The 14,616-nt window shown below is 37.5% G+C and overlaps 1 protein-coding gene across 2 annotated transcripts in view; it reads left to right on the top strand.

The window, feature by feature from the left end:
- Positions 1-14,616, top strand: part of LOC108717044 (1-phosphatidylinositol 4,5-bisphosphate phosphodiesterase eta-1) — a 117,131-nt gene that overhangs the window by 26,731 nt on the left and 75,784 nt on the right. Inside the window, exon 1 of one of the 2 annotated variants that reach the window (XM_041563360.1) lies at positions 11,265-11,735. The exons of the other annotated variant lie outside the window; for it this stretch is intronic. Within the exon in view, the coding sequence (XP_041419294.1) occupies positions 11,693-11,735 (43 nt within the window). The 5' untranslated portion in view covers positions 11,265-11,692. Of the gene's footprint in view, positions 1-11,264; positions 11,736-14,616 lie in introns of those variants that run through there. 2 annotated transcript variants of the gene reach the window in all.

Consider the following 14,616-nt stretch of genomic DNA (forward strand, 5'->3'; position numbering starts at 1 on the left):
CAGCCGTTAGTGAGCATATCGGGTTAAGATCCACTCATTTGGCGACCGCACCAAACAAGCGGATCTAATAGTGGATGGCCATCTGAGCATGTGTACTCCAGCAAAAACAAAAGTTAAAATAAATAACAAAAATAACAAAATAGCAAACACTCTGCATACAGAGAAACATGATTTCCATCAGAGCCGGTTATTTTTAAAGATAGAGCACCTGGGTTAAGGGTGCAACCCCCCAAAGGATGTATTAGATCTAAATGTCAATGAAAAACGGACTCCACCTACTGCATGAAGAGAGAGAGGTTGCTCAGAGGGGGAGAGTGAAGAGTAACTTGCTTACTTTGTAAATGGTACAAAATTTTTAATTGATTATATTTAGAAAGTTTCTTATTTCAGCAAGATGAAGCCTATATAAAATAGTCATTGTCGCGATAGATCGCCTTTAAAGGAACAGTTCAGTGTGAAAATAAAAACTGTGTAAATAGATAGGCTTCGCAAAATAAATCATGTTTCTAATATAGTTAGTTAGCCTAAAATATAATGTATAAAGGCTGGAGTGACTGGATGTGTAACATAATAGCCAGAACACTACTTCCTGCTTTTCAGCTCTCTAACTCTGAGCTAGTCAGCAACTTGAAGGGGTGCCACATGGTACATTTCTGTTCAGTAAGTTTGTAATTCGTCCTCAGCATTCAGCTCAGATTCAAAAGCAATAGATATGACCCATGTGCCCCCCCTCAAGTCTCTGATTGGTTACTGCCTGGTAACCTGGGTAACCAGTCAGTGTAAACCAAGAGAGCTGAAAAGCAGGAAGTAGTGTTCTGGCTATTATGTTAGACATCCAGTCACTCCAGCTTTTATATATTACATTTTTGGCTAACCAACTATATTAGAAACATTTTTTATTTTGCACAGCCTATCTATTTACCCAGGTTTTATTTTTATACTGAACAATTCCTTTAAAGACAGTGTTTATTGAGGAATCAACAGGAAAGCCTCAGTGACATCAATGTCATAGACTGGACGGGGATTATTGTAGTGCTACCCTCTAGTCAAAATCAAGAGCAGTAACCAGTCTGTAAAACTCGCCATTAGGTCTGAGGGACTGATGGGTTTTTGTTTTGGACTGTGAGAAACAGCTGCACCTGTCTCATGCAGTCTTGCCCTTGCTGCCATATAAACGCATATAGTAATGCAACAAAAAACACTTACAAATGGTATTTCATATTGAAGACGCTTACAATAATACTGACATTACCAAAGTGTCAGAAGAGTTAGGTGTGTGGTTTATGATGGGTTTCCATTGTTAACACTGGGCAAATTTGTACCTGGGCAGTTACCCATAGCAACCAATCAAAAGTTTGCTTTGATGGTTCAACCTGCAGGTGATGGAAAGCCAGTTACTGCTTGGTTGCTATGGCTTACTGCCCGTGTGGAAATTTGCCCAGTATTTATAAATGAGCCTGCTGTCTATTTTGGTTTTAGCACATTAACATCCCCACCCTTAATGTAATATTATGATGTTTCTTTGCCTGCAAGGATTCTGTTTGCAACAGTAGCTGGAGGGTCACGGGTTGTATACCTCTGTTACAAATCTATTCCTCGGTGGCTGATATTGTCATCTTGCCTTGCATACAGAAACAATCACTTACATGAAAATGTTTGTGGCATCTCACCTTCTATCCATCTTCAGCCTTATATTGAAATTACATACAGTGAAATGAAGTCGGTAGCACTTTCAGTTATCTGTCCATAATTTCCTGGAACAGTTTTTCACGCTCTGTGCCTGATGGTTTTTGTCCCTGCAGACATAACCTTGTTATTACTGATGAGCTTTACACAAGTGTATCAATGATCTTATCACCCATTCTTTAGCCATAGTTATTGAGAAGGGCTGGTTATTGGAATTACAGTGAATTAATAAGGGACGTTAAGATGATTCCATCTATAAAGAAGGTGTGAGTCATTATGCCCCTATGAGCACAAGTACAGCTTTTGGTCATATGTTCTTTTTAGTGCCATCTAATAAAGTAGTTATATTACAAGCACTATTATCCCCGTATGTTGGATGTTGCTTCTCTACTTATCTCCATTGCACTATTTAATGAAGAATTCAACTCAAAAAGAAAATGGTAAAAATGTCATAGTTTATTTACTGAACTTACTGCACCAGCCCAAAGCTTCAGCATCTCTATAACAGCAATGATCCAGGCTTTCAAATTTGTCACAGGCACCCCCATCTTGGATTTTGTGAGGAGTGTCAGTGACACACACATGCTCAGTGGGCTTTGAGAAGCTGCTGAGAAGCTAAGCTTAGTAGTCATCACAAATCCAGTCATATAAGTTGACTCTACAGTTCTGATTATGCAATCTGAGGCTGATTGCATTAGTTTCCGAGCAATGTAATGGGAATCTGTGTGAATTGCTGGGTGTGCAGAAGTGGCCAACGTTGATTGTTCATTCTCTTCTGATAACTTGTTTTCTGAATTTTTATTTTTTTGTCTTTCTGCTTTTAGTGCATCCTGTGTTTCCTGTGCGTCCTTTGCTTCATAAATCCTCAATTGAAAAGGGAATCAGATAAGAAATCTGAAGGGTAACCTAGATATTGTTGAAACTCCAGCAGCGAGATATACAGTAGCTTCTTAGCCACACTAAACTAGCGAAATTAGAGAACTAAAATTAGAGAATGAGGTTCAGTGTTGATAAATGTGAGGTTATGCACTTCAGCAGAAATTACATGAATGTTCTTTATATACTAAATAGTAGTTGGTAGGGGTATCCTTAATTGAAAATAATCTGTGGGTTTTTGTGGATAACAAACTGTTTTACACTAGGCAGTGGTCTAAAGCAAATAAAGTCTTGTCTTGCATTAAAAAGGGTATTAAAATAAGGGATGAAAACATAATTTTTTGGCCCCAGTAAAGAAGCTATTTACCCAAGTCTCCACTGTGTCATGCAGCTTCCATGGTTCTACCTGATCGTTATAGTTGTTTTTCAAAATTCCTCTGTTTCTGCCCAGTGCAGCGATTATCTGTAGATGGACCTTTGCTGTCACCATTTTACTTTCCAAGGCGCATGCACTAAATCCTTGGCTTTGCTGGGTCAGTGCTTGGGAGCGTTCATTCTTTAGCAATACGAGGCACGCTCACAAATTGTATTTATGTGCATGCACTGCCTGCTAATTCAGTGTTATACGCTTGCTCCGCAGTCTTGGAGCAGGAGAGATGAATGATGGGAGATTTTTTTTTTTTACTTAAGCCAACGCTTTTTCCTACAACGCGGCACTTGATCTGATAAGTGGATTGAAACAGAGATGATTGAATAGCACTGATGGCAATGCCAGAGGAATGTCTTTCCACGTAGGTTAACTCTTTAATAACCTTTCCTTGTCCGTTAAGAAGGATAAAAAGTGCACCTAAGAGACCTGCAACTAAACTGGTAAAAGGAATGGAAGATTATATTAAAGGAGAATAAATACCATTTTCGACTTGGGGGTGCCAAAAGTTAGGCACTCCCAAATGACTACTTTTACTTACCTGATACCCCCAGGCCAGTGCTCCTATTAGCAGAAAACTGCACTGACCCAGGGTTCTTCTAGTGAAGCACCACAGAGCGATCCTCTTCCAGCTTCTTCGGTTTTTAAATTTATCGGGGCAGTAGAGCGAAATAGTCGGCTTTTTTTATTAAAGTTTGGCATTTTGCATACACAGCCGCGAGAAAACCTGAAGAAGCAGGGAGAGGATCGTTCTGAGGTGCTCACTAGAAGAACCCAAGGCTGGTGCGGTTTTCTGCTGATAGGAGCACCGGCCTGGGGTGTCAGGTAAGTAAAAGTAGTCACTTGGGGGTGCCTAACGTGTGGCACCTCCAAGTAGAAAATGGTATTACTTCTCCTTTAATGTATTTTAGTGGCTTGGATGTTTTCTTGGCTAAGCTTATATAAGGATATTGTGATTATAGGTTTAGTATAGACAAGTGTGTGTGTGTGTGTGTGTGTGTGTGTGTGTATATATATATATATATATATATTTATTTTTTATTCTTTATATTAGTGCATTGTTAGGTCTGTATAGGTATGTTTATATATTATATGTGTGTGTGTGTGTGTACTGAGGGTCATTTGGAGGGTTTTACGTTGATGGAATTTTGTTTTTTTGTTTTTTTCAACTGAAATTAACATGTAACATGTAAGCTTGGTAGCTTTGTAACAATGTGTTCTGTTTCAAAAAAAAAAAAAAAAAACCTTTATCAGGGATCCTGCACATAAAATGCAAACAACAACAAACCTTGTATCTAAAAAGCCCCATCTACTAATCCAGTTACTTTTTATGCTTGTATGATATTACATAAATTGACCTGAACTGAACTTGCTTTACCAGGCTTAGAGCGAGTGTGCATTTCATCCTTTCCAGCTCTGCCTACCTTGTGCACAGATGAACAGTTTAACAGTGCTAAGTTCAGATACTGTCAGCATACGTTGCTTACTTTAATTTTTTTAGAGTTCAGGGAATAGGGCTTGTGCTGCACATACTTTTGGGCTTTTTTAATGTAATAAATACAATCAATTATCTCTAGTTCAGGTTTGTGTTTGGGGCAGGGAGAGCATTTGCATTGTGGTAAAAGTACAGGATTCTTCTAATTACAGATCATTTACCCCAAGATACAGTACTTTCCTCAGAATTAATTAATGTAACAAGGGGTATGGGCACAAAACAGCAAATGCAAATGCGTTCCTTCATAGGGAACCTTATGAATTCTAAAGTGTATTTTATAGGGCAAGTAAACACAACATTCCTTACTAGTGACAGGTGTGTGTTGTTTTGGGCAGGGAGCAGACAGAATAGTAGTAGCTTATCTGTACTGATGTGTTACAGGTTCAAGATCAAAGACCTTCAGTATAGGTATTATACACAAAGTATGAAACATGCCACTACTCTGGATCCATAATAAAAATGCTTTATTGCCTCTTTCATTACATCTAGGTCTGCACACTTGCTTATGAACTGCCACCCTGTGGATTGAGTGCTGGCACATTTCCTTGTGTTCTTCACCTTCTCTATTCTCACTGTGATTGCTATAATGCTTATCATCCTTCTAGTACCTGAATATATATTGTGCTAGATAAATACTGCAGTGTTATTTCACATATGCTTTCTCAGTTTGCCAGTTATGCATGCTGTGCTATGGTGTTTTGGTTTTGACAGAAAAAAGACATATCAATACATAAATATATATAATTTGAAGGTGTTTGTAGAGTCGTAGTTTTTGCATCAGAAAAAGACCACCTATAAGCAGACCTTAGAAATGTGCTCTTTATGATTACAATTTTGCAATGTAATGAACAATCTTACATTGCTAATTGGGAATAGTTGATCTTAGTTCTGCAATTTTTTTTCAGTTTACAACTTTCATCATAGAATCTAAGCTATATTGAGCAACTGGACTGCTGCTTCTGTGGCGAAAGAAAGGGCACATAACTACAGAAAAAATAAAAGAAGAAAGAAGGAGAAATACTCCTCTATTTTACCTCAACTGTTTTTAAACAAAACAAATATATACAAAAATTCTATTTGGTATATAGTGTGACTTTGATTTGGTTGATATTTTAGAATTTCTGTATTGTTTCATAGTATCTTTCCGTGAAATATTTCAAACTGTTATGGAATAGTGCTTGGAAAATAGATGATATGCGTTATTGTTGCTTTTTATGGAGAAATGGCTTACAAATAGATGAAAAATGTGATTGTATTTCACCTTAGCAAAATATTAATGCAACCAGGTACTGGAAATTTAAGAAAGACTGCCCAGATAATTCCAATTGTGTGCTTTATTTTTACTGTTTAGCCTTATTGAGTGACAGCTCAGGGGGTTTTGATTCCGATTTAGTATGGTAGGCCTTAGTTACCATGGAAACAACTCAAACCACTGCAGTGACGAAAGAAACTATTCAAACAACTTGGTGTCTTTGGTTTTAAATTGGGCTTATAGCTGTTCTGAATTTGGCCTGACATGCATGTAAATTTTCCTCTCTGTCAGATCTGTAAGAAAATCCTCCCTCTCAGCTAAATAAAAAGAGAAACTGCACTGGGAGAATTCAAGGCTGCATGCGTGATATCTATTAAATATGACCCTAGATAGGAGCTGTCAGAGCATAAAGCAATGTGGAAATATAAAATTATGATAATGTTAAGAAGCCACAAAGGGACGGCTGAGTTGATCTATTATGGATTAGGTCACTAAAATATTTTATAATTAGGGGTGATTCTTCCAGGAGTGAATTTGTATAATTGCAATAAGGATCTATTAAACTGTAATGTATGTTGTGTATATGCTTCAATGGTGAAAAATCTTATACACATACTGCCATCATCTGTGTGCTCTTTTGTGTGTAGTAACATATGAAGACGCTTGCTTTTACCATAATAGCCCAGGGAGGTATAAGCAGCAGAGGTAATTCATTTGCAAGTGTGGATCTTTGTTATGTAACTATCTCTAGTGGGACAGTTGTGATACCAAGCATTAAAGTGAATTTTGTCCCCCATCTGATGGCACCAACACTGGCCATAGACTTGCATCTGACATCAGCAGCTTTGCTCTTCTCCAGACAAAATCAAGTGTTGCAAGAGTAGAAGAACCTCAGTTATAATATTCAGGAGAAAAGTGTCAAGCATTTTGGACATTTTGGAGTGTTTAATGTCAAGAATTAACCTTCCCTGCCTGCATCTAGTGAAGTATTTTGACAGGATAATTTAATCAAATTTTATTCAATGGGCAAAGGATACATTCAACAGATTAAAAAAATATATTCATAAATGGTCAATGTAATGTACCTGTAGAGGAAGTTGACCCTTATTGAAGGAGTGGAGCCGTTTAGGCATGGAATGGTAGCAGGCAGAGGATGCACAGGAAAGGATAAGGCCAGCCTTTGTTTCTCCTGCCTTTTATTTAAGGTAGTTCCTGATTGCTGGTTGGTCTCAGGGGGCCTCATGGGGTAGCAAAGGAGATTAGACTCACCAGAGGGGAACAGGTCTTAAAGTGATACTGATACTAAAAAGTACTTTGCAAAATATGAATGTACAATAAAAGTTACCTATAGGTCATGTTGATCCCATTAAGTTGTCCCTGAAGACTCCAGAGATGGCAAGCTTCATGGCAGCAGCAGTGGGAAAGGAGCTGCCCAGCCTCCCGCCCTAGAAAGGAAGTTATTTATTAAAAATTAAATAGATTAAAAAGAAATTGCTGCAGCTTTGAGGAGAGTTGGTGTTTGAAATTGCAGAAATTAATTATTTAACAGGGGCTTCCGGCTGGTGGTATGGCAGGAGCTGGAAAATAATTAAGGCAATTAAAAATTAAACTTAAATCTCAAACCCAGTGTATCACCAGTCCAGTGATCTAGCAAGGTTCTCTTATGCCAATAATTATGCCAACAATAATTTCCAAAAAGGATTACTGTAAGTCTCAACAGCAATCTGTTGTTAAGAAGGGGAAAAAACAGAAAAAGAAAAAATATATAGTGTAATACGTCAATGATTTTGACACCTGTGAAACTCAAAATGAATCAGTGCATCCCAACTTATACATAAGTATAAACTAGTGAAAAGTATAACATCACACATGTTAGGTAAGGTGAATGAAGAAGGTAAATACGATATCCACACTTAAAACTAGGATCAATCTGGTAGTTGATTATATTCACAAGAGCCCCAAACATAAATGGCATACATCAAAATGCAAATGTCCCATCTGCGTTTTTAGTCTTCCTTTTTCCTTATGTGGGCAATATTCTTTCAATTCTTCAGATATACAAAGAAACTATTGTAACAATTTAAGATAAACAGGTCTCTTGCAAGAAGCAGAGCAGCGCAGCAGGGGTCCCTCAGCGCCATCTTCTGTCCATTCGTATACACTTTGAGTCTCTTCGCCATCACAAAGACAGCAGGTACATGCGCAGTTGAAGCAGATTCCTGACTAGCATGTGCCTGCAGACTCTGTGTTGGTGTACAGACCCGAAGTGGATATGAATGGAGAGAAGATGGAGCAGAGGGACCCTGCTGCACTGCTCTGGTTCTTGCACTCAGGGTTCCCAATAGGAGTGCTAATATAGGTAATGCACTGTGCGGGGAGGGAAAGGCAAAGGGGGCAGATAGAGGGCAGTAGATGGGGCTGTAATATCTTGGGGAGGGGGTTAGTTCCCCTTTAAGCAGAATGGCAACAGGGGGGAAATACCCAATACTTGTACCAAAACCAAAACATCACATCAGCTCCCTCAGCACTTGTTAAAGTCGAGGGACAGATGAATTCAACCCAGTATCAACAAATTCTTCAGGATAATGTTCAAGCATCAGTCACAAAGTTGAAGTTACACAGGGGTTGAATATTCCAACAAGACAATGACCCTAAATACACTTTGAAATCTACAAAGTAATTTATGCAGAGGGAGAAGTACAATATTCTTAAATGGTCGTCACAGTCCCCCGACTTGAATATCATGGAAAATCTATGGGACAATTTGAAGCAGACTGTCCGTGCTCGGCAGCCATCGAATTTAACTGAACTGGAGATATTTTGTATGGAAGAATGGTCAAAAATACCACCATCCAGAATCCAGACACCCATCAAAGGCTATAGGAGGCATCTAGAGGCTGTTACATTTGCAAAAGGAGGCTCAACTAATGCAATATCTCTGTTGGGGTGCCCATATTTATGCACCTGTCTAATTTTGTTATGATGCATATTGCGTATTGCATGTTTTCTGTTGATCCAATAAACGTTGTCACTGCTGAAATACTACTGTTTCCATAAGGCATGTTATATATTAAAAGGAAGTTGCTACTTTGAAAGCTCAGCCAATGATAAATAAAACTCCAAAGAATTAAGAGGGGTTCCCAACCTTTTTCATAGGACTGTTAATATATATATATATATATATATATATATATATATATATATATAGATAGATAGATAGATAGATATAGATAAATATATATATGTATATATATAGATATATAAATATATATATATATATATTTATATTTATATTGCATTTAAAGAGCAGAAAAGCCCTGAAAACTATTTTCTAAAGTCATAATTAGCCTGTTTACTGCCCCTTTAATCAGTAGGTTCAAAGAAAAGAAAAAAGAACAGAGTTTCCTCTTCTGCCATCTTCTCCTTTCTTCCTTCTATGAATTATAATAGAATTGAGAGTGCTCCTGCAATTTCCATGCATAATAATTCAATACACTTTATTCCAGAAAGAAATGAGTTTCCACTATTATGGTACAAACATATGGATATAGAAATAACCTTTGCGGCATTACTTTTCCATAAACGTGCTTATGCCATGTATTGCAGAATGTTTACTGGGTCTTATATCTACTGAATTGTAGTAGTGCGCAAAGCTAGATGGATAGATACATTGATCAGTAAGTTGATATATGAATAGGAAATGACATGTACACTATTTAATTACAGTTATAAATTTGAAAACTGATGAGGTGATCTAAAAATTTTCATTTTAAAGAAATGATGCCCAAGGGTGGTATTAAGTGTGATTTAAATCTTTTCTTATACTTTAGACACCTCAGTGGTTTCCCTGCAGCAATAATTATCTTGTTCATTTTTATCTGGATGTATTGAAGAAAATCTGCTCCAGGTTATTCATACGTAGCAAGTATAAAGTAGGGTTCTAGTGCTGAAAAAACAAAATCACTATTAATCTCAGTCAGAAACAGGCAACATCTGTCTTTATATCAGTTTAGGAACTCTTTCTCCCAGTATCCTTCACCAGCTCAGCTATATCCCATTGTGTTCCTTTATAGTAACCAATCAACAGGTAGTATTCACTAGTCACCTGTTTAAAAGCAAACATCTTATAGGTTACTGCATCTGGGCCTGCACCTCTTTTTATGCAAACTTGGCAAATTTGATTTTTATTCCTGGGGTAAAAACCCAAATATGAGCTGTTACTAAGAACCATTACTCCACACCTCAGAAGTAGAGAACAAGGTTCATTTGTAGAGGCAAAACTTATTTTATGTGTCTGCATATTATGTGAAGTGCTGGTCAGTTCCTGTAACTTTACAGCCAGAGATATACCATATGAAGGAAAACAGACATTTTCTGATATTGCTCTGCTCAGGAAAGAGATTGGAAGTGTCAGATGCCCTTTCCCATCTCCTCCCTGATTTATAGGAACAGACCAGCAGGTGGAGTTGTTGTTACAAAGTTCATTAGATTTTGCAGTTAATAAAACTTAAATTGCTCTTAAACGAAGAAAAAAAAAAATGTATATGGTTCAGAAAAGCACCCGAAGCAATTTTACATTTTAACATTTAACATTTTACAATTTTAACATTTTTAAAGGTTTACTTATAAGATAGAAATTTGCGCATGCTGCATAGCTCCACATTATAAGAGTTTTTATACCTCAAATTAACTCGAATGTACAATGAAATTACAACTCGAATGGTTTCTTATTTAAGAAAAAACTGTATAATAAATATCGAAAAATTTGAGTTTTGTTTTTTTAAACCCGAAAACGAGTTTTGACCTAAAATATTCGACCCTAAAACTCTAATTTTCATTGAAAACAGAACTCGAACCTTAATAAATAACTCTATATATGTAGTTTTAATATGCTTGGGAAAATTTGCTGAATTTAGGGATTATTTGAAAATGCCAGGGCAAGGGTAAAGAGCACATATCTTTGTAAAATTGCATGTGTTTAATTCTTTTACACACTGATGGCAGAAAAACATGCACATTATATGCACAATTTACCAGTGCTAATTGGCACCTGCATTAGTAAATTGCAAGTGAGCACTTGCTAAATTGTAATAATTCTGCAATTCTGGGAGGGGGGAGAAGAGGAAAAAAAACCATGGCATTTATCATTGTATTGAACTTACATTTGTAAATGAGCTCTATTATATGTAATTTACACTGCTGTTCAATACCATAATATTATATACAGAGCATGAAACTGTAACATCTGTAATGTTGGCTGCCCATTGTGTGTTACAGAGCACTGTTTTTATTATTATTAACATTTATTTATATAGCGCCACCATACTTCGCAGCGCTGTTGCAGTCACTAATGATTAAAGTCAGTTATTACAATAAAGAGAGCTTGAGTGACTCTGTGTGTGTGTTTCCTTGGACTGGAACAGTAATTTGAAATGTAATCAAACTCTAGTGTGGAAAGGGCTATCTGATGACGGAAGCAATTGCATTCAGAGATTCCTTCTGTGAAAGACAGAATTTTTTTCTCATTCTCAGCATCTGGTCAGCATCCTTCATTAGACAGAAATATGGTAGTTTCTCAATGACCTCCCTAGGTAAGAAGGATCTCCTTCCCGTTTGAGATTTGCCTTTAACTGGGATTATGCACATTTAATGCCTCAAGGATCATAATCATGCCACTATGCATGCTTGTCTCATACCAAAAGTAGTCACGGCCAGTGCATTCCCGCAGCAGCAGCTGAAGCTAGCAGACGTTCCTGGATTCGAATGCATAAAATGCTTGCCACTTTGGAGAAAGTTGTGCTATCTCCTGGGTTTTAAAGCTGTAGAACTCTGAAATGTGGATTCTAAGAGCATCTGCAAGAGAAGTTTCTGTTTTGTGGAAATTATGAGACGTGAAGAAGCTTGGAGCCAGGGAACAAGTGTGTTGTGTGCCAATAATGTATAAGTGAAAAGTTTAATGGCAGACCTTGAAGTATACAAAAATTTAAGCCCAGAAAAAGGTAAGGCACGCTCTTTTTAATTATTTAATTAGGATAAAGTTGTACGGGAAGACACTCTTGCATAACTCTAAGGGGGGTTTTCTGAATCAATATATTTTGCATGAACAAGTGTCGTTGGTGCAGTTGAATCCTAATTTATGATCTACTGGAAATGTTATGCATATGAACACTAGTGTGTTTGGGTACATAAAGTAAATCATAGTGGTCTTATTGTCAGAACAGACAGCTAAAGGATTGCCTTCAAGCAATTGCATGTAATAGATATAGGTTTATCATAGTAAGCATATATATGTGCAGGTTCATTCGTGGTTAACTATAAAATGATTAACTGTGGTTAGTACAGGTATACTCATTGCTTATAGGACCCCCTGGTGAGAGGTTAATGGTCAGTCTAGCAGCATACACAAAGCAGAACTAGGTGCCAAGAACGTCATTCATTTGTGGGGATATGAGCGGAGGAATGGTGAGAATGAGTATAAATAAGAGTCAAGAGCTGCCCATTGTGTTAAAACTAGCAGCTTTGTTGCTTCTGGATTGTGAGAGGCAGTGAAGCATTACAATTCTAAACCCTGTGGTTTCTTATGTGCTCTATTAGCAAATATGAGCCAGGATTATTACCTCTGAAATATTAATGTGCTTTAGCAAATGATGGACACTTGATAACAATGTTCTGCTAACCCTGCAGTGCCTGTTAATAGCAGGTGGTCTCCATTCCTACCTGCTTAGTAAACATTAATACCTGCTAATCGATTTGTTCCCAAACATTCTTGCAATTGGTACCTTTTATTTCCATCCAATCCCATTTGCATACAGATGCTTCTTGTGGAAGTCTTCGTGGATTTGCCCTTGGTATCCAAAGTAGAAAATGCAAGGCTTTAGTAAAACCTGTACTTGTCTTACGTAATTGGTAACAATAATGAGCCTGAAGCAACAAACTGATGGTTCCTCAGTAATTACATGTATAATAGAGTCCTCTAGCTTTTGTCTTATAAACACCCAGGATTATAGCTATAGTGCCTGAATTTATTCTGCATTTTTTTTAAGAATAACTAATATTTTGTTGAGTCTGTTCAAGCGTAAGTTATGAAAAATGTAAAAGGGAATGAACGTGTGCATAATTAAGAAATAAAAAATGCATGTAATATTGTTCCTTATATGGTTACTACAGGTATGGGATCTGTTTTTGGGAAACCTGTTATCCAGAAAGTTCCATATTACAAAAAGGAAGCCTTCCATAGATGCCATTTTATCCAAATAATCCAAATTATTAAAAATGATTTCCTTTTTCTCTGCAATAATAAAACAGTAACTTGTACTTGATCCCAGCTAGAATATAATTAATCTTTATTGGAAGCAAAACCAGCCTATTGGGTTTATTTAATGTTTAAATGACTTTCTTGTAAACTTAAGGTATGAAGATCCAAATCATGGAAAGATCTGTTATCCGTAAAAACCCCAGGTCCTGAGCATTCTGGATAACAGGTCCAATACCTGCACATTACACATTTTAAGGAATCACTAATAAGAAAAAAATAAGAAAATGTGCAAAACTTGTTTTCATTGTGCCATTTGTGTATTCCTTATGTGCATTCTATTATTTACCATAAGTATCATAGAGCTGAGTTATACATTTTAACAATGAATGAAAAGCAAAAATCATTCATGGTTCTCTACACATCTGTAAGATGAAAAACTCTCTCTCATATAAGTGAAAACTTAAAGTATGTCAGATGAGGGATTCTTCCGCTGGCATATTTCTGATTCCCATTGTCACTGTTGGTACAGGCAGCATTTGACCCAGAAGCACTCATGTATGTATTTTGAGACAGCAGGCTGCTGGTGCAGAAATTATTGTCTGAAATTAGCCTAAGATATTTTGCAGGTTGCTGGACAAACAGATATGGGGGGTCATTTATGCATCCTTGGGGTGCAACAAGCACTTGCACCCAGAGGAATACTGCACTCTACAGAGAGCAGCATAGAGCTGGCCATAGAAGCAAAGATTTAATCGTACGAATCTTCATTTCGTACGATTTTCGGGCCATGTGTGGAGTGTCCCGACATGATCGATCGGACAGGTTAGAAGATTTCTGTTGGCTACCAATAATATCTCTGCATGTATTGCCTATCTGACGATATCAGTGGGAGACTTTCACCAGCTTTGTCGGACATAACTTTCGTACGATTGCTGTCAGGGACAGAACATCGGCTGATCTGTTCTTTTACTACTTTATTTGATCTGAATGGTTAGTGGCAGGTCAGGAGATTGCACGGCACAATCGTTCATCCGACATTGAAGGTATATCTGCATGTCTATGGCCAGCTTAAGGGTAAACAGGCCAGCCCTGTTCTTAAGGCCTGCACTAAGGCCTCTGTCGCTCCTTAAAGGGATACTGTCATGGGAAATTTTTTTTTTCAAAATGCATTGGGTAATAGTGCTGCTCCAGCAGAATTCTGCACTGAAATCCATTTCTCAAAAGAGCAAACAGATTTTTTTGTATTCAATTTTGAAATCTGACATGGGGCTAGACATATTGTCAATTTCCCAGCTGCCCCAAGTCATGTGACTTGTGCTCTGATAAACTTCAATCACTCTTTACTGCTGTACTGCAAGTTATAGTGATATCACCCCCTCCCTTTTCCCCCCCAGCAGCCAAACAAAAGAACAATGGGAAGGTAACCAAATAACAGCTCCCTAACACAAGATAACAGCTGCCTGGTAGATCTAAGAACAGCACTAAATAGTAAAAACCCATGTCCCACTGAGACACATTCAGTTACATTGAGAAGGAAAAACAGCAGCCTGCCAGAAAGCATTTCGCTCCTAAAGTGCAGGCACAAATCACATGACCAGGGGCAGCTGGGAAATTGACAAAATGTC

Source organism: Xenopus laevis, chromosome 5L (assembly GCF_017654675.1).
Source record: "Xenopus laevis strain J_2021 chromosome 5L, Xenopus_laevis_v10.1, whole genome shotgun sequence".
In the NCBI taxonomy this organism is placed as follows: domain Eukaryota; kingdom Metazoa; phylum Chordata; class Amphibia; order Anura; family Pipidae; genus Xenopus; species Xenopus laevis.